The 19,411-nt window shown below is 38.1% G+C and overlaps 1 protein-coding gene across 2 annotated transcripts in view; it reads right to left on the reverse strand.

Moving 5' to 3' along the window:
* Window positions 1–9,759: 9,759 nt before the first annotated feature.
* The window catches only part of foxo3b (forkhead box O3b), a 30,837-nt gene continuing 21,185 nt past the window's right edge, over window positions 9,760–19,411 (reverse strand). For both annotated transcript variants that reach the window (XM_058756318.1, XM_058756317.1), the window contains exons 3-4: window positions 12,706–14,138; window positions 9,760–12,285 (exon numbers count right to left, since the gene is read on the reverse strand). In XM_058756318.1, the coding sequence (XP_058612301.1) occupies window positions 12,720–14,138 (1,419 nt within the window). In that variant the 3' untranslated portion in view covers window positions 9,760–12,285; window positions 12,706–12,719. The remainder of the gene's footprint in view (window positions 12,286–12,705; window positions 14,139–19,411) is intronic.

Consider the following 19,411-nt stretch of genomic DNA (forward strand, 5'->3'; position numbering starts at 1 on the left):
AATTAAAGTGACCATGAAATCAAAGTTGACAATTCTTTTTTTTTTTTATCTTATTTTAATATTTACACATTTTTATATTGGTTTTGCTTTCTTTTTTTTTATCTGTGCACATGATTAATTTCATGTTTTTAAAATTCTCGTAATCTTCTGAAAAGATGATCAGCTTAATGCCGACTTAAATGAGATAATTGAAGTCCTCCACTTTTAGGCCTGTCTGGCTGTTGTAGTTCACATGTTGCTTTGCATATTTATCTGTGTTTGATTCGTGAAAGCAGGATAGAGGAACAAACGGTGCCGGAAATGTCACTGACCGAACTGGGGACTGTTCAGATTGTCAAGCCTCAGTGGTGCAAGTAACCAAACCCCAAAATACATTGCTGTCATTGTCTCATCCCAGCACCTACTCAATCACTTGTTCTACCTTGTTTGACATAAATAAAAATACCTGTGGTGTACCAGACATGCTTTAGCCTGCTAGGCATAAATAAAAAGACGCGATCAAGCATGTATACTAAGCCAGGATGGATTGTAAGGATAAAAATGGAATTGTTGTTGGAGCCATAACCTTGTGGCCAGTGCTTTGACATATGGTGCGACAGAGCTTGCTTTATATGCCTTATTATCACACACACATATACACACAAGCATGCACATATATATATATATATATATGGCATTGTTGTTTGTACCTTTATAGTATGGTGGTGAGAGACAAAAACCTGAATGGTTTGTTTTGGAATTAACATGAACATAAATATAGGAGGGTTTTGTGTTGCTTTTGGAAACACATTTTTTGACCTTTCCATCTAACATACTAATTTGCTGAAAGAAAAATAGTGAGAACAAGCAGCTGACTGCTTTGGACACTGCCATTTTCTTCTCTAACACAGTGGCTTTGATTATGACACAGTGACGACAGACTGCTAATTGACTCATCTGCTCACAGTGCTGTCCAGAAAAGCCAGCCACACTCTCTCACTTTGTTCTGTGAGCTCTGAGTGGGGTGCTATATAGTTTAGACAAATATAGTAATGAATTCAGCAGCTGTTGCATAAGATACAATGCAAAGAAGTGGTGAGGCTACATAAGGGCCAGGGTGACACGGGCCAACTTGTTGGCTGGTCCATCCAATGCATTTATGTAAAGAATAAGTAGTAAGATTCTGGTGGATGAGTGCTGAGCCTCTAGTTGTGCACTTCTGTTCTATGGCAAATGGTAAATGCGATGTCTGTCAATCTGAGCAGTCTATCCAATCCAAGCATGCTCCTGCTGTACAACAGTCCCTGATTGGTCTTTACTCATCATCCCTACCCACTATACCACCCATACCTTAAATCCAATTTCTATTGGTTGACATTTTTAAATGACATTGCAAAACATTGCATCATCAACATCACAACACAATGTCCTATAGCTTGAGCAAAGAAACATGTGAGGATTATGCATTTACACTGTGATTGCATTTGCATAAATAATGCAATGTAGACTGTTTAAATATAAAATGAAAAGGTAAGTATGTAAATAAGTAAATTAAACATTTAAGAAGGACACTAAAACCGATTCAGTCAGGAAGTGTTTGTCACTCGAGTCATGTAGTGGCAATATTGAAAATACTGTGCCTAAAAAGTAATTCACTTCATATTAAGTTCTAGTTTGTCTTGTCTATTGAACATTTGTATAAAATCAGTTTCACATTTGTAGGCAAGCTGATATTCAGGGAAAACAACACTCTTGCTTATGTGATATACTGCTGAAAGACATCATATGTTATAAATAAAGATAATGAATACAGGGGGATTTTTGCACCAATATCTTGAATTTTGGTGTCATTTTTACCCCAAACCCCCATTAATTTTCAACCCTGGGTGATAGTATCCACATTGTGTCTTTTGTCACTGCGACACACCTCTCGACAAACCCTTCTGAGGATGTGCAGGACAATACTATCACACACCCTGAGCTAAAAAAGTCCCATTTTATCCACCCCAACACCTACTTGCACATCATTTAAAGGAATAATTAGACTAATGCACTCTAACAATGTCGTTAGATAATGGAATGTTGGCACAGCTAACATTCATTATAACTTAGTGATTGCAGTCATAATGGCAGGTGATATGATGCAGAGATGTCACCTAACATGCATATACAGTATAATGAAACAATGAAACACTATACGTGTAGTCAGCCAACAGATACACTTACAGTATGGTAAATTCTTATTTTTCTTTAGATATGATACTGTGAGGTTTATTTGAGGATTTCTTTGGATGTGAACACAATGGGACTCTTTGTCTTTGTTTCTTGTGTTTGTGGGGTGCTACACTACTGTTTGCCTTCCCCCTCTCCCCTGTCCCAAGATTTATGTAGGTACAGCCCTATTTCTCCCTTCACTGCTGATTAGAAGGTTCCCTAAGGACTGTCATAAATGTGCTCTATCTATTTCTCTCTTCACCCCACACACACACACCCATCTACAGTACATTACTCTGTGATTTTATTCCCATGCTTATGTCCGTGGGTCTGTATGCCCTATAATGAATAGAATCTACAGCTCTCATCTGGCCTGGGAAACAAAGAGATGAGTGTGCAGTTGGATGGTTGGTGTTTGTGTCTGTATGAGAAGGGTCAGGGTGAATATGTCTATGTTATGTGAGAGATGCGCATAATGGTGCTAATAAATCATGACTTTGGTCCATTTTGCCTTTTGCAATCATGTCAGAAATCACTAAGGGCACAGATTGTGTACAGTAGATTATCACTCTATTGTCTCACCAAGCATAGGGACTCATTTATTCTGTCTCAGTGACATAGAGATTGTAATAAAAGAAAGGGATGGTTCATAAGAGAGAGAATGGTTACTGAGAGATGAAAGAAATAGGAGAAAAGGATCACAGATCAGATGGTAGAGAATCTTTGTTGGACATTAGAACAGTATCAAGTGCTAGATATTTTCCTCTCTGTCCCTGACATGCATACACAGGTGTGCATTTGTGTGTTTGAGAGAAATGTTTTATATATACATGGATGATCTAGAATTAAATGCTTGCGACGTGGATGATAAATAATTAGAAATGGCAAGACAAATTGTAAGAATGACAGTCTGACTCTTGCTGATGCAAGTGACTTGCATGATTCAAATCAAAATCAAAGACACATTACAGTCAGACGTTTATCTTAGTTGTTTCAGATTTTATTTTATAGTACTCAGTGTTCTTGTCTGAGTCATGTGTGAGTCCTATTGTGAATTTGTACCTCAGATGACCTGAGTCCTTTCACAGACTTGTTTCCTGCTCTCCTATCCAATCCTGTCCTATTTAACAAAGACTTAAAAAATTTTAAGCCACCAAAACAATAATCACAAGACAGGTGCCGTTTCTTAGCTCACTATTCTTTATATAAGTGCAACGAAAAAACATCCAAAACATTTCCATGGTGGCATATATATGGCTTTACATGGCATAATACAGACTTGACCTTTTCACCTTTGCAAAATTTTTTTCAGAGAAGTAAACACAAATGTCACTATGATTTTATGAATTTAATGTAGGCTATAAATTGTTACTAGACCACAATAAACATTCTTTACTTCTGTGTGAGATGCAGCACTAAAAGAGGAGACATACTAAACTGAGATGAAGTCCCTGTGACTGGTTCAAGTATATTAGATACCGTTGCTAAATGAAGCTACCAGTGACTGCAGATAGAATTACCACAGATTCACAGGATCTTATGCTGTGCAATTAGATCAAGCCTTTGTTGGTTGAAAAGAGCGAGGTAATGCGCAGCTGATTGAGTAGATTGATGTATCCTTCACTTAAGGATTTCTCTGTCTGCATTGATTTCAGGTTCTCACTGATCACAGCACTGCACATTTCACTGTCCATTCATCTGCTGCCTAATGACTGTCTCTCCATCTCCTCCACCTTCTTCTCCTCACGCTTTATCTCTCGTGTCCAGGCTCCCGTAAAGAGTTGCCTATTTTCCTTTTCATTTAATCTACACAAACAGGTATTTAAACTCTGAACGTTTTATTCTGGGAACACTGTTATCTTTCTGGTGTTCTACATTCCCAGCAAATGTTGGAGGAATCTATACATGCGTGCACAGCATCTCGTACAGATTTTCTTGTATTTTTATCTGGAGGGCAGAGCACACTATGAAAGTGAACACTGTTGATGCCTCTAAATTGAGAATTTTAGGGAAAATTCATTTGAAGGAAATTAGGGGAAAATTGTTCATTTTTATTAATTCAATTATTCAACTCATTTATCTACATTATTTAATTGCATATTTTCCAAAATTTCAAAATAAGATTCCACATTCATAGTACTTTTCTACATAGAGAAAAAGGGGATCAGAAGCCCTAAAAATTATAGGATTAATTAAATTAGAAAAAATATTGATTTTAAAGAAATTAAGTTATGATTAAGTTATGAGATATGAAGGACAGATTAAACAAAATGAACTAGGCAGCTTTGCTAACACGTGGTCTCAAGTGTTCCTTACAGATATATTGAATGGATATGGAGTGCAACCCTTTTAATAGGGTAAGTGATATTCAGTGAATAAAACCTAAATAACTGTACCCTTTATTTCACAAAACTATCATAGTTCTCACAAGACAAATTATGCATAATAATAGAAAAATTGGGAAAATTGTACATGCCTGACAGTAATCAGCGGCATTGCTTTAAATTTGCTTAATGCGGAGATGTAATCTTTATCTTTCTGCAATACTGCATTGTACAAACCCCTTTCCACCTTGTAGTAATTTGCTCAGCACTTTTATTCCAAATGGAAGAAACTGCTGGTCAGCATAGACCTGTGTTTAATGCTTTGAATCACATGATGTGCTAAATTAAGCACTAAAGAAGAAAAACATGTCATCTTTACTAATCACTAATTGACTCAGTTGTTAGATGACTAGTTGACTATCCTGTCCCATCCCTGCTCTAAATGCTGATGCCTATGTCCTGCTGGTGTACTTTATGTGTAGTGTGTGACAAGGCCTAATGGTGTTTTCAGTTACAGATCCCAGAATGCTGTACGTCACACTGCTTTGAGGCAGATTGTATTCTACTGCCTAATGGATAGTGAACCTGAGATCCCTCACACAGGCTCTCTCTCTCTTTTTGCTTCTCTGTCGCTCATTTACCATGTCACACTATCCCTTCAGGAATGACATCACCACACCACATCCCAGTTCTCCAATCCCCATGTCATCAATCTCTCCTCACACAGCTTTTGACCGGTCAGACCACAGCACTGGCAGGTCTGGCCTCACCTGAGGAGTCAGAGGTGAAGGCATTCATGGCACACCCATGATACACAATATAGTCGTCCATTAGCCGATTTACAGCACTTTATTTGTTGCACACAAATGCACTATTATAAAATACCTCATGCTGTACACACCTAATTGCTCACACTGTTACTTATCTGTCATCATAGATATATCGATGTGCTCACATGTGAGTAACACAGAAAAAGCATAAAGCATGATGCTGTGCTATTAAGGCACATTTTGACTTCATTAAATGATGTGGACTAATTTTACTCCTCACAGCACACTGATACCATGGCATGCATTGTTATTTGGTCTTACTGGTGTTATTTTAGTACCATTTATATTATTATAGTATTTATATATTTAGATTCTTTATATTTCTATTTAGCTTAAATTTTAGTACTTCTGCAGCTTTAATACTTAAAGGGATACTCCACCCCAAAATGAAAATTTTGTCATTAATCACTTACCCCCATGTCGTTCCAAACCCATTCGTCTTCAGAACACAATTTAAGATATTTTGGATGAAAACCGGGAGGCTTGTGACTGTCCCATTGACTGCATAGTAAATTGCACTGTCAAGGTCTAGAAAAGTATGAAAAGCATCATCAGAATAGTCCATCTGCCATCAGTAGTTCATTCTGAATTTAATGAAGCGACGAGAACACTTTTTCTGCGCAAAGAAAACAAAACAACAACTTTATTCAACAATGTGTCTCCTCTAGTTCAGCGTTGTGCCATTTTGGAGAATATCCACTGGACGCAAGCAGCGTATGCTCTTGTGTGTCAGCTGCATACCGGAGGCGCTGTTTTCATTCAAATCAAAGCGTAAACAAACGTAGAAGACGTATCCTTGTGGCGTGGCTGACACATAAGAGCAATTTTCATTTTGGGGTGGAGTATCCCTTTAAAATGATTTATTTCACTTGTTTACCAAGGCAGCATTTCCTCATTTTTTTGAATCTAGTATTATTTTATTTCAGTTTTGTTTTAGTTCCCGAAAAGTTTTATTTTTATCTTTAGTTAACAATAACAACACTGGTCTTAAAGCAAGATTTATATCAAATTTATTCATTTTGATGTAGAGCTTTTAATTTTGAAGTAGGATTTGTTTTCTAACTCAGCCAGTGGGGATTTCTTTAAGACTGCAAGGGAAGCTCAGTATTTCTCCGTTGAAGCCGAGCGTCCATTGACTTCCATGGGGCTGCTTTGAACAGTTTTTTTCAGTGCTTCGAAACTAGACGGTCATTGGATAAATGCTGCGATTATGTCCCGCCCACGGACGCTCAGCGGGAGTGAATGGAGGAGTGGGCGTGCCTGGACTCCGGGCTTCTGCGCGATGATTGGAGGGTCTGTATCTCCTTTTGATTGACAGCGATTTTGTACAATAAAAAGTCGCTGACGCTAAAGCTATTCGAGCTCAATCCCATCGCGGCTTTGCACTTGGTTCTTGTCAATCATTATATATATTTTTTATTCATTTATAATGTTATGTTTTAATATACATGCTGCTAACTCGGAAATTTCAAGATATGCGAGCAAAAAATGCTCCTGACACTTAAGCAATAAGACACGAGCAAGAGTGCTGTTTTTGTTTCGTTTGTGTTCGAATCCAAACCCGCGTTGATTTGGGCGAATCACTGATTCACTGAGCATTTGATTCGCTCCTGAAGGATTCAGCCGTTTTGAAAGAATCATTTGAATGACTCAGTGATTCAATCACGAACTTCTGCCACCTGCTGGCCGTTTTTAAGTTTCCCGTCTAAAAGTAGGCATATTACATTATTTTCCAACATATTTCTATATTCAGAATTTAGTATTTAAAACATTAATCTCATAACATTATTTATGCAATTATAAATACAGTCTAAATGAATAAATGCCACATCTAAATGTCACTTCATGCAGCTTCTGTGCAGTGCTAAGATGAGTTTGGTTTAGATCATTTCATGGATAACAATAGCCAGTCATTCATTCACATTAATTAAGTATTCAGAGAATAATATTGTCTGCTTTCACTTACATCTATTTATTTATTAAATTTTGATTCATTTTGTAGAACTGAATTATAAATTAAGCTGGTATAGTATCGTAAGACATTTTTATGGTATCGTGACAACATATTATACACCACATTCCTTGTTTCAGTTTAACCTAATTCCCACATATCCTCCTCCGTCGAGTTTAATATCTTTTTTTTTTTAGATTGTTTGTTCATTCATTCATTCATTCATACAGTAGGCTAGGCTAGCCTCACTGGAAAAGACGCCTAGTTGGTACAACAGGGTCACAGAGCATTTTCTTGAAAAGGAACGTAGGGCAGAATTTACGTATAAATAAATGGACAATTTTTATGATGTAGGCCGAAAATGAGCTTCGCCTCTTTGAAAGACCAGCAGCCGCCACTGAACTCAGCATATTGTTCCCACAGCAAACATCACACCTTGAATACACACATGCACACACAGACCTCTGATCCATAGTATTGGCAAAACAGAATTGCCCTTAGTTATATAACAATCCTTGAACTTTGGGTGAGAGTGCATCTGTGTTTCAATAGGACAGGTGGGGAATACCAGACATTTCTTATGGCCCTGTCAGGGAGGGACAGTCAACACTGTCTATTGGCTGTTGAGCATTTTATGTCACTCGTACATATAAGCTGTTTGTGAACTCTTATATTAGTATGTAGAGAAGAGATGCTGACAAATTTATTGACATTAAACCTTGTACCTGACACTTTGAGAGTACATTAAGGTGTACCAAAGTCCAATTAATCAGGTTTAAATTAGGCTTTGCTGTATATATATATATATATATATATATATATATATATATACAGTATCTCACAGAAGTGAGTACACCCTTCACATTTTTGTAAATATTTTATTATATCTTTTTATGTGACAACACTGAAGAAATGACACTTTGCTACAATGTAAAGTAGTAAGTGTACAGCTTGTATAACAGTGTAAATTTGCTGCAGCTCGGTGGCCAAGACCATACAGCGGTTTAACGGGACAGGTTCCACTCAGAACAGGCCTCACCATGGTCGACCAAAGAAGTTGAGTGCACGTGCTCAGCCTCATATCCGGAGGTTGTGTTTGGGAAATAGACGTATGAGTGCTGCCAGCATTGCTGCAGAGGTTGAAGGGGTGGGGGTTCAGCCTGTCAGTGCTCAGATCATATGCCGCACACTGCATCAAATTGGTCTGCATGGCTGTCGTCCCAGAAGGAAGCCTCTTCTAAAGATGATGCACAAGAAAGCCCGCAGACAGTTTGCTGAAGACAAGCAGACAAGCAGACTAAGGACATGGATTACTGGAACGATGTCCTGTGGTCTGATGAGACCAAGATAAATTTATTTGGTTCAGATGGTGTCAAGCGTGTGTGGCGACAACCAGGTGAGGAGTACAAAGACAAGTGTGTCTTGCCTACAGTCAAGCATGGTGGTGGGAGTGTCATGGTCTGGGGCTGCATGAGTGCTGCCGGCACTGGGGAGCTACAGTTCATTGAGGGAACCATGAATGCCATCATGTACTGTGACGTAGTGAAGCAGAGCATGATCCCCTACCTTCAGAGACTGGGCTGCAGGGCAGTATTGCAACATGGTAATGACCCCAAACAGACCTCCAAGACGATCACTGCCTTGCTAAAGAAGCTGAGGGTAAAGGTGATGGACTGACCAAGCATGTCTCCAGACCTAAACCCTACTGAGCATCTGTGGGGCATCCTCAAACCGAAGGTGGAGAAGCGCAAGGTCTCTAACATCCACCAGCTCTGTGATGTCGTCATGGAGGAGTGGAAGAAGACTCCAGTGGCAACCTGTGAAGCTCTGGTGAACTCCATGCCCAAGAGGGTTAAGGCAGTGCTGGAAAATAATGGTGGCCACACAAAATATTGACAATTTGGGCCCAATTTGGACATTTTCACTTAGGGGTGTACTCACTTTTGTGGCCAGCGGTTTAGACATTAATGGCTGTGTGTTGAGTTATTTTGAGGGGACAGCAAATTTACACTGTTATACAAGCTGTACACTCACTACTTTACATTGTAGCAAAGTGTCATTTCTTCAGTGTTGTCACATGAAAAGATATAATAAAATATTTACAAAAATGTGAGGGGTGTACTCACTTCTGTGAGATACTGTATATATATTGTGTGTATATATGTATGTATATATATATATATATATATATATATATTATCAGTGCGCCATAACTTCACAAGGGAATGTCCCAAGGTCAGCTTAACACTTGACAAATGTATCCATTTTCAAAGTTTATAGTCTTTCGCCAAAGTGACTGCTATTTTAAGAGGTCACTGAAAATAAGCCGAAAGCAAAAGGGAAGTAAAATTTTAAATGAAAGCCACAAAATAGTTGATGGAAAGCCATCTTGTTGGGACTTGTTCAAAGTTTAAATGGATTGAATTTTAAATAAACTTAAAACAACAGCAGAGACATACTGTATAGCTCAACCAAGCTTTATTTACATGCGCAACATTTCTTATACAAACTAGATTACAATTCAAAATGGAGTACACAGGAAAAATACTCACAAACATCTAGTAGAGAAGCCATATGACTATAAGATAAGAAGTAAAAGAGAAAAGGTAATAAGCAGACGGAGGTGAGGGAGGAAGGCTACGATCAAGGTGGGAAAATGTGGAAATAGTGGTATTTGCTGATTATCATTATGGGTGTAGTAAATAAAACCTGTATTGTTTGAGGATGCTCAACTGGTTGTAAATGGGAAGACAGGTACCTGTGTAAGTCATCTGGAAAAAGAAGAATTTTATTGTGTTTTTTCTTTTTCTAGTGAAAGAGGTGTAAGAATGCATGCAAGGCAGTTTTTGAGACAGCAAAAATATTGTCTCTGAAAAAAATTACAAGGTTCAGATGTCTTGTAGGGGCAATTTACCAATTCATTGCATACTGGATATCATTACTTACAATTTGAGTTTGACAAATGAATATGATGAAGACAAAAAGCTTTAGGGTGTGGAATCTTGGAGTAAAGCAGGTGTGTCAAACATATGGCTAAAATTATGCATTCATTTATTATATCAGTATTTTGTACTAGATTTGACTTTTTACCTACAGTAGGACAGATAAACACTTTAATTTACATTGTTGCATGAACTTGCATTTAAACTTCTCTTCCCTTGTCAATGATGTTTGATTAATATTTCCAAATTACAAAATTTCCAAGCATATAATCAAAAGATATGTGAAATAGTAAATTTAATCTGCTCTGCTTTTGTTTTAACACATTATTGGTTATTAGAGCAGCTTTATTCATTTATGAAATGCATGTAGTGCGCATAAAGAGTTAAATGCATACAGTAATTTTCATTTGACACACCAGCTGTAAGCCAAATCTGTCCAACTCCCCAATTAACAATTACATTATTTTGTTCAACACATGGACTTTGAAAGTTCTATCTGTATTAACACTAAATTTCATAAGTATAGCAGGATGTATACATATATATGCATTGCACACGATGCATATGTACATTTACATGCATGCATACAAAGACGTATGCAGTGAAGGGTAACCCTCTCTGAGGGACAGAAACACAGAACATTAGGATTTGTACATGATTTGTGATAATAGTTGAGCACAACTGAACAAACAAACAAACAAACAAACAAAAAAGTTTAATAAAGTGACAAACCCCCCATAAAGACATCAATAAACTGACAATAACACAGGATGGATTCCTGTTGCTTCATCTCCTTACTTCAGAAGACTGTTGTTCATGTACAAATGTCCATAAAACAAATTGTGTACAGCCAGGTTGCAGTTAATTCAAGATGAGGCCCTGATGTTGTAATGGAGACCCCACTCTCCCCTGAGCAATAGTGATGCATTTTGCATACAGGGACATAAAAGTCCCCAAATTTCACGGTGTGTGTTTTGTGATTTTGGCTGCCAGCATCTCCTACATTTTCAAGTAATTTGGCAAATATATAAAAGATAGCTTATTGTTTTTGCTCAGTAAAGATGGATTCCAGAGGAAAGGCCCATCCATCATTGAATGCTGCCATGATGCTAATTGCTAATGCTAATCAATTATACTATGTCCTCGTGGCCAGGGAAACACAGATGGCCTTAATAATAGGACAGGGCTCAACACTGATTATTTAGCACCTGGTATGGCATGGAAATGTCCACGATGCAAGTTAATATTTACTTATTCATTACATTTGGCTACATTTATATGCAAGAAGTCCAAACATAACTTTGCTGGCTAAATAAGACGCCTCCACCTGCTAAGCTTTCAATTTTACCACTTTTTTGTACAGTTACAGACAGTACACACAAATCAATTACTCCTTATATGGTTATATTCAATCACAAAAATGTATTATTATGAGGCAACTATATTTCAGATTGGAAACTAGGCTAACTACTGTATGGTAACAGTGAATTAAAAATGAAAGCAATGGTTGAAGTGCACCGTGTCGAGCTACATTACTCCACCTGAGCTCTGTAATTTTTCAGGTTAAGTCTCCACCTCTATATCGATCAGTGACTACACAGTTAGTGCTTAGAGAATGACAGAAGTAACCAATCATTTAACAAAAATGTTAGGGAAAGCAGAGAGAGACCCCGGCCAAGGAAACTATGTTTATGACAGAAAAGCTACAACAGGCCTCTTTAAATTTCTTTTTAGATTACATCACCTCTAACAAAGGGATAATTTCAAACATTGCATAATGTTGCATAATGATCTGTGAGTTCGCTGTTTGTTTGTTTCTCCAATGGGCAGTCTCTTGTTATAGTCTCGGTCTGCTGAACTGAAGGTAAACATCATCAGGATCTTGTAGTCAGATGGACCTGTAAACAGGCATATCATCCAGTGCTTGCCGCAGACAGCAAACTTGGCAAAGTATACTTCAAGTCTGTTGGATGTCTTTTTTTTGTGCAGGATATTTCTTTGTAGTTGTTATTCTATTGTTTGTTGTTTTCTCTGCAGTTCTGAGCCTAGATAGAGAGAAAGAAAAGTAAGTAAAACTCTGTAATAAGAAAAACAAAACACATCCTGTATAGTATAAGGGGCCATTCAAACAAAAAGTGGTTTTGCATTCTACTGCAGTACTTTTCCATTGGTTTTTCTATGTAAACATGTGGTACACAGACAGCTTTGACCAGTGTGTTTGTGTCTCAGGTCTTTGCAGCATCTCACGCATAACACAGCGTTCCAAAAAACTTAAGCTTAAAAACAGTGTCTCTAGACCTTGTTTCCATTCCACTGTGCTGTATCCTGCATTTGTCCTGTCTGAATGGCCCCTATTAAAATATTTCTTTCCTAATTAAACTGAAATTTGTTTGCATTTAATCAAATTGCCTTTTTGTTTCTCCATGACATGGACAGTTACTGTATGACTGCATATTTTGGCTTACCTAAATGACTCCCATCAGCCAGGCACCCAACTTTGAGTGGATTGCTTTGTCCCGGTGAAGTTTCCCACAGGATTCAGACTAACGGCGTTTTGCACCAAAGCATCAAAGTTAAAATCCAGTCCATCAGAGTCCATTAGTTCTGAGCGAATTATGGAATCCACATCGCATTCCAGACTGCCGTTAAACATATCCAGGTCCAAGTCTGATGGAAAACGATCAGTTCCTGAGGGGTGACAGATCCCCACCCCGTTACTTCCGTTCAGGCCAGAGTAAAGTGATGTCTCGGTCATCAACATGGAGGGCTGTGGCTGGAGGTGCTGTTTTGCGGAAACTAAATTATTAGCATCGTTAGCTAGACTTTGTGCCCTGTTGTTGGAGAGGGAACGCAAAGAACCCTGGACATTGGGTCCCTGTTGCTTGTTCTGGAGTTGGCTGCTTCGCCCATTGAGCACAGAACTGAAGGATGACATCATGGGATCATTACGCAGCATGAGGCCATTGCGAAGACGGGAGTTTTGAGAGGTGACAGCAGCGCTGGCCTGTGATATGAGTGGGTCCGACTGCGTCATCATAACGTCACTATGACTATGCGTGACCAAAGAATCAGAATTCAGCAGCTCCTGAAGTGAGTTCCCAAAACAAGAAACGCTAGAGAATGACGTTTGCTTGTTTTCCTGGATGGTCTGCATGGGCGTCTGACGTAGGCCTCCTGCTGTAGACCCAAAAATGGTGTTACTGAATCCTCCGGTGTTGTTGCTCACAGTTTGGGATGAAGAGGAGCTTGTGGGTGATGTGGTGCTCTTGGAGCCAAAACTGAACGCAGAAGACCCTTGAACTACCTGCACTTGTGTGGCGATGTTGTCCAACAGATCGACCATTAGGTTGTCAGCCTCATTGAGATTCATTGTGCCAGTCAAGTCAGCTAGCCCTGGAAGTTCAGCAGGGCACGTTTTGGAGTTTGAGGAGGACGACGAGGGAGGAGAAAGACTGCTGGGGCTGGAGTAGAGCATTGGAGACAGGGGTGGGCCATCTGGAACATCATCAAGCTCTGGATTGGCCAGGATAGGTGACAGGCGTCCACTCAGGGTGCTAGCGTTGGAGTTAGTTCGTGAGCGGAAGTCAGTCCAACAGGATTCCAGTTCATCGCTGCTCCGGGAAGTGGGACTTCCTGGCCACTTGGATAGACCACCAGCAGATACGTTCTCCAGCGAACCCTCCTGGGCTGCTTGCAGCGCTGCCTTTTTCTTGGCTGCACGCCCACGTGCAGTCTTGGTGTATTTGTTACCATTGTCCATGGAGACTGCACGTCGCCTTGGTGCTTTACCTCCCCGCCCCCCTTCAGGATTGATCATCCACCACGAGCTCTTTCCAGTCCCCTCATTCTGTACACGGATAAAACGGCTATGCAAGGACAGGTTATGCCGGATGGAGTTCTAGAAAGAAAACAGACAGAAAGCAGAGAAAACAGATGGTTATTAATCATAACATCCCATGATTCAGGAAATAAATCACTTGAAAAAAGTACATTTTCCTATCTATCTATCTATCTATCTATCTATCTATCTCATAATGCTCCAACATAATGCTCCAACCTAATTTATGATATCTGAAGAGCAGGTACTTTTCAGCACTAACGAATAAGAAACAAGCGGAAAATAGATGTCATTGTGTATTACACGTACAATGTGATCTCAAGAGGCTGAGAAAGCACAATGTGCTGTGTAACTATAGTAACTTAGCAGAGGAAACGTTTTACAGCTGGTAACCTTGGCAGAACAGAGAGGTTACATTTCTAAAACATTCTCTTTTTCCCTTCAATAATGCAGAAGGATGCACTAGGATATACAGACATCAATACATGCTAAATATTTCAATTATCATATACATTCTAATATATACTGCACCTTATTATTTACAACTCTCAGACACAAAAGCTTAGTTCATGTTGATGTGCACATTTCTCAACTTAAGTACCCTGATCCCTGACTCACGAGATGTGTGTGTTGAGCTATGATGAGCGATACCACGGATACTGGTGTTTACAGTGCCAAGTCTCTCTAGAGATTAATGACATAATGTTTGTGTGTGTGAGGGGAAAAGAGGCGGAAGGGTATGACTCAATGGAGCAGCATGTTGTGAATGAAGTCATTAAAACCAATTCATTTTCTTCCTCTGCTTGCATGGCAGCTCTAAACAAACTTGTGGCACTGTCACCAAAAACAAACTTATGCCAATTACACCAAATACAGTACATTTTCTCCTTTCTTTCCATGCATATACCTCTCTTATTTGAACTTTTCCTTACTGCGTAATCCTGTTCTAGGTAAGGCCCTCAGGAGAGGACCTTAATAAGTGTTTATTGAGTGTTTGTGCATGTGTTTTGATTGTCAGAGTATCAGTGTCTTTGTGGTTGTTAACACTTTTCAGAGCTGACTCATAGCAACTCTACTGCCCTTGCATTGCCATAAGATATAACATAGCTTTCAGAAAAAGAAATGGGTTTGGATTTATACATGAGATATTTGTGCAGGAAGCCCCTGGCTTAAACGTATCTATCCGTACGCAGTATACTTTCAATGAACTGCTCACCTACTTTGTGCCACATACAAAATATGAGATGCACAAGTGCAGTGCACACACCCTGTAAACCCTATAATTATCCTCTCAGTCAGAAAACACATACCCACACTTTCCTTAATCTGCAAAGCTCATCCTTTCAGCCTGAAACTAATGGGACACTAACAATTTTTCTGTCTTTTAATGCTAAAAAAAATGACAAAAACCAAAACAATATCAGTTTTCACTTGCTGCGTTTAAATTTAAGCCATTTTGTGTAAATGTCTAGTAGTCAGTGTGATGTGTATGATCTCTCTGCACACGTGTGTGTGTGTGTGTGTGTGTGGGGAGGCTGTTAACTGAGCGCCCAGCTGCATACAGAATCTCTCTGGAACACAGAGACCTTTTTGTCCGTCAGCAACATGTGGTAACAATCCATCAATGTCAGCAGACACGCAATGCACACACACGCAACTACGGCTTCGCTCACATTCTTCTTCTGAGAGATGTGTTTTGGTTATCTGGTGCTCTCTGTGAATGTTATTGCGCTCTGACTGGTAATTTTTGTGATGTCAGGAAGCCAGTGACTATACAAACCTGTAACCAGCAGGCACTTGCCCACAAATCAACCAAACCAAAACCACAGGGATATAAACCTGCCAACCCTTACGAAAGAGTTAGACGGTAGAAAATTATATTGATTAAGAGGACATTTTAAATATTGAGACAAACTAACTATAGGTTTGTCATAATTTTGACTATGGCTGAGCAATCGCTGAAATAAATAAATATTGCATACAGTAAATGTTTAATAAAAAAAAAAAGCAGAAAAAAAGAAAGATTTTTTTTTTACCCTTTGACAATATTCATCAAATATCTTAATATTATGTACTTAATTTAATACATAAAAAATATCACATTAGACTTCTGTGAAATGTTTAATTCACTGTGATTTATTAAATCAGAGTTTTGGATCTGTGCGATCAAATAAATAAATCAAAATGACATTTTTGCAAATGAAGTTTAAATCAAGATCTGTCTTGATGCTCTCATTTTTACTAGATGTGAGAAAAGACTGTGAAACTGACACTCTTTAATGGCCAAAAAATAAAAAATAAATATTGTAGTACACAACATAATATATTGAAAAATTTATTCTGAACATATTGTAAATATATTCTATACTATATTATCAAACAGCCCAATGGCATGTGTCTAATTTTTCCATGTGAATGCAGTTCCTTTGAAAGCTTGAAAGCCAGCAAAGAGCAACTAATCTTTTTCTCTTATTGGAGTTCACACACCATGCCCCATAACAAAACACAATTCACATCTTCTTAAGGACCCATAAAGTCCTTCCCCCCACCCACTCTTCATCACACACACATAGCCAGCATTATTTCAGCAGCAGGAGCACACACTTACTGCAGTAACTCAAGGCAGAGCCATTGTATGAATATGGGTTTGGCAGCTGAACATTTCACTGTGGTTGCCTTTCAATGACATGGAGAGTGTGGAGGGCAGTGTGTGTGTGAGGGTGTACACAGAAGTTACATTTCCAGAAATCTGCAGGAATAGATCTTATTTCTTAGCAAACCCAAGCACTGGCTTTCTAAGTATTTGGTCCATGTGTGCTTTTATATTTGTGGCCAAAAGGAAAAGAAAACATTCAGAGTCTAGTGTTTATGTTTTTAGGAAGGGTCAGAGCAGAGGAGAGTTAGAAAAAGACAAAACAAGTTTGAGAGGGAAGAAAACAGGGCACTTGAGCAGTTTAGAAATAAACTGAGACCAGTGTTAATTCTACACCATTTTGTTTTAATCATAATTTCTGTCTTTTCAGAAAATGGCCAATATTTATAATAGTCTATAGTTTATCTTGTCAGTAAGTCAATATATTTACAATAACTGGTTGGTTTACATGTACACCACCATTCAAAAGTTTGGAGTTGGTAAGATTTTTTAAAATGTTTTTTAAAGAAGTCTCTTATGCTCACCAATGCTGCAATTATTTTATCAAAATATAGTGTGGACAGTAATATTGTGAAATATGAATACAATTGAAAAATGTAAAAATTTCTATTTCTATATATATATATATATATATATATATATATATATATATATATATATTAAAAAATTATTGTATTCTGTGATGGAGAAGCTGAATTTGAATTTTCAGAAGCCATTACTTCAGTCTTCAGCGTCATATGATCCTTCAGAAAGCATTTTAATATGCTGACTATGCTCAAGAAACATTTCTTATTATCATCGATGTTGAAAACAGCTGTGCTGCTCAATATTTTTGTGGAAACTGTGATTTTTTTTCCAGTTTCTTGATTCTTTGATGAATAGAAATCAGCATTTATTTGAAAAATCATTTGTAACATTATAAAGGTCTTCACATGCATTGTATAGCTGATATACAGTATATATAAAAATATCAAAAAAATGTGTTGATATCAAAAAGCCTCTCATCAACAAACATTTTCTTTAGTCATTTTGACTAGATGAACACTATTGCTGACACAGCAACGGTGAAGAGAAAGGCAGTTTATGCACAAATGCAAGCACACAAACACACACACACGGTCCAAGCACACTGACCCGCACCCTCCCACTCTCGCCTCATCCCATTCCCAGCTGCCTTGACTGCTGGAGAGAAGGAGAGAACATTCCATTCCATCCAACCAAAATGTGCATTTTCCGGCCAGCACAGGACGTCTCTCCTTTTGTGTGTGTGCATCTTATTCAAAAGTGTAAGCGTGTGTGTGTGCGTGCGTGTGTGAGAGAGAGAGAAAGAGAGTTTGTATATGAATTGACTGAAAACTGTAGTGGACTGCATGTGGAGTGAGGCTCCAGTTCTCTCTGACAGTACATTCTGTGTTTTCTGTTCTCCTTCTGTTCTTTCAGAGGTTCATACTGTACGTCCCAGCCAACAATATAAGAGTTTCTCTAGCTAAAAGTACAAAACACACAAATTAAAATAATTGTGCAGGTCATGCATGACTAACCAGCTAGAAACAATTACACAACTGCATGCAAATCTATGGGAATGTTTATTCCTTTCCCTCCAAAGTTTTACACAGAACTAATAATTGGAGGGAATGTTTCCAAAACATGACCAGCACAAAGCATCTTAAGTATGTGTGAGTTATGTGCACATTACATAATGTGGCATGTTCAAAAACCTCTTTGTTTATCCTGGGACTTCAGATCCAGGGGTGGTGGCCTTCCCAGCCCACTCTGTTTAACCAATCACATTGTTCATATACAGGCACGCACAAACACACACCGGTTGTAAAGCTGACCTCACCGTAGCACTGTATTTGTCATCTGTGCTGTCCAGCAAATGCACACAATCACTCCTAACTTCGATTTTCTCACATTTCCACAAAGTATTTACAGCTTGCAAACACAAATATTCATATAAACATGATCACTCTGATTCAAGAGCTTGGCAACCCCTCACAGCCACTGACTCATTGAGACGTCACAGCAGTATGCCTGTAGTAATAGTATTAGGTGGCAGGGAGTATCTTAGGACAACATTATGTGCGTCTCTGGTACAGATAACTCATTAACAGGCATGTGTCGTGTGCCAAAGAACTACAAATCCCATTCGTTCAACTCTAAACAAATGCACTGGAGATAGAAACGGAAGGAAGGGGTGGTGTTAAATAAAAATAAGAAGGACTTTAAACCCACTGTTCATTTTTCAAAACTCTCACCATTATAATTATGCTTCAGTTCCTTTGATTTGTTCATAAACTGATGGTATATACAGCGTTATTACAGTTAACTAAAAGCTAGAACTAAATTACTGGGGGAAGAAAGTTATTTGAAATAAAATAAAATATAAAAAGCATTTTATTTCAGCCAGCTGCATTCAGCATTTCTCATTTTAATTTAATTTTATGTACTAAAGGAACAAAGTAAAAAGAAAAAAAAAGAAAAATAGACAAACAAATAAAAAATAATTAGCTGGAAAAAACAAAATTACTAAGATTTTAACTAAAATTAAAATGGAAAATATAAAAATAAAAACTAATTCTAAAATAAAAACTAATAATAAATATTAATAAAAGCCTATAATAGTATCGCAATGACACTAAAACAATACTGGTGTACAATCATGTCAAATGTCAATATG

The sequence above is a fragment of the Onychostoma macrolepis genome, chromosome 20, assembly GCF_012432095.1.
Source record: "Onychostoma macrolepis isolate SWU-2019 chromosome 20, ASM1243209v1, whole genome shotgun sequence".
NCBI classification, from domain to species: Eukaryota; Metazoa; Chordata; class Actinopteri; order Cypriniformes; family Cyprinidae; genus Onychostoma; species Onychostoma macrolepis.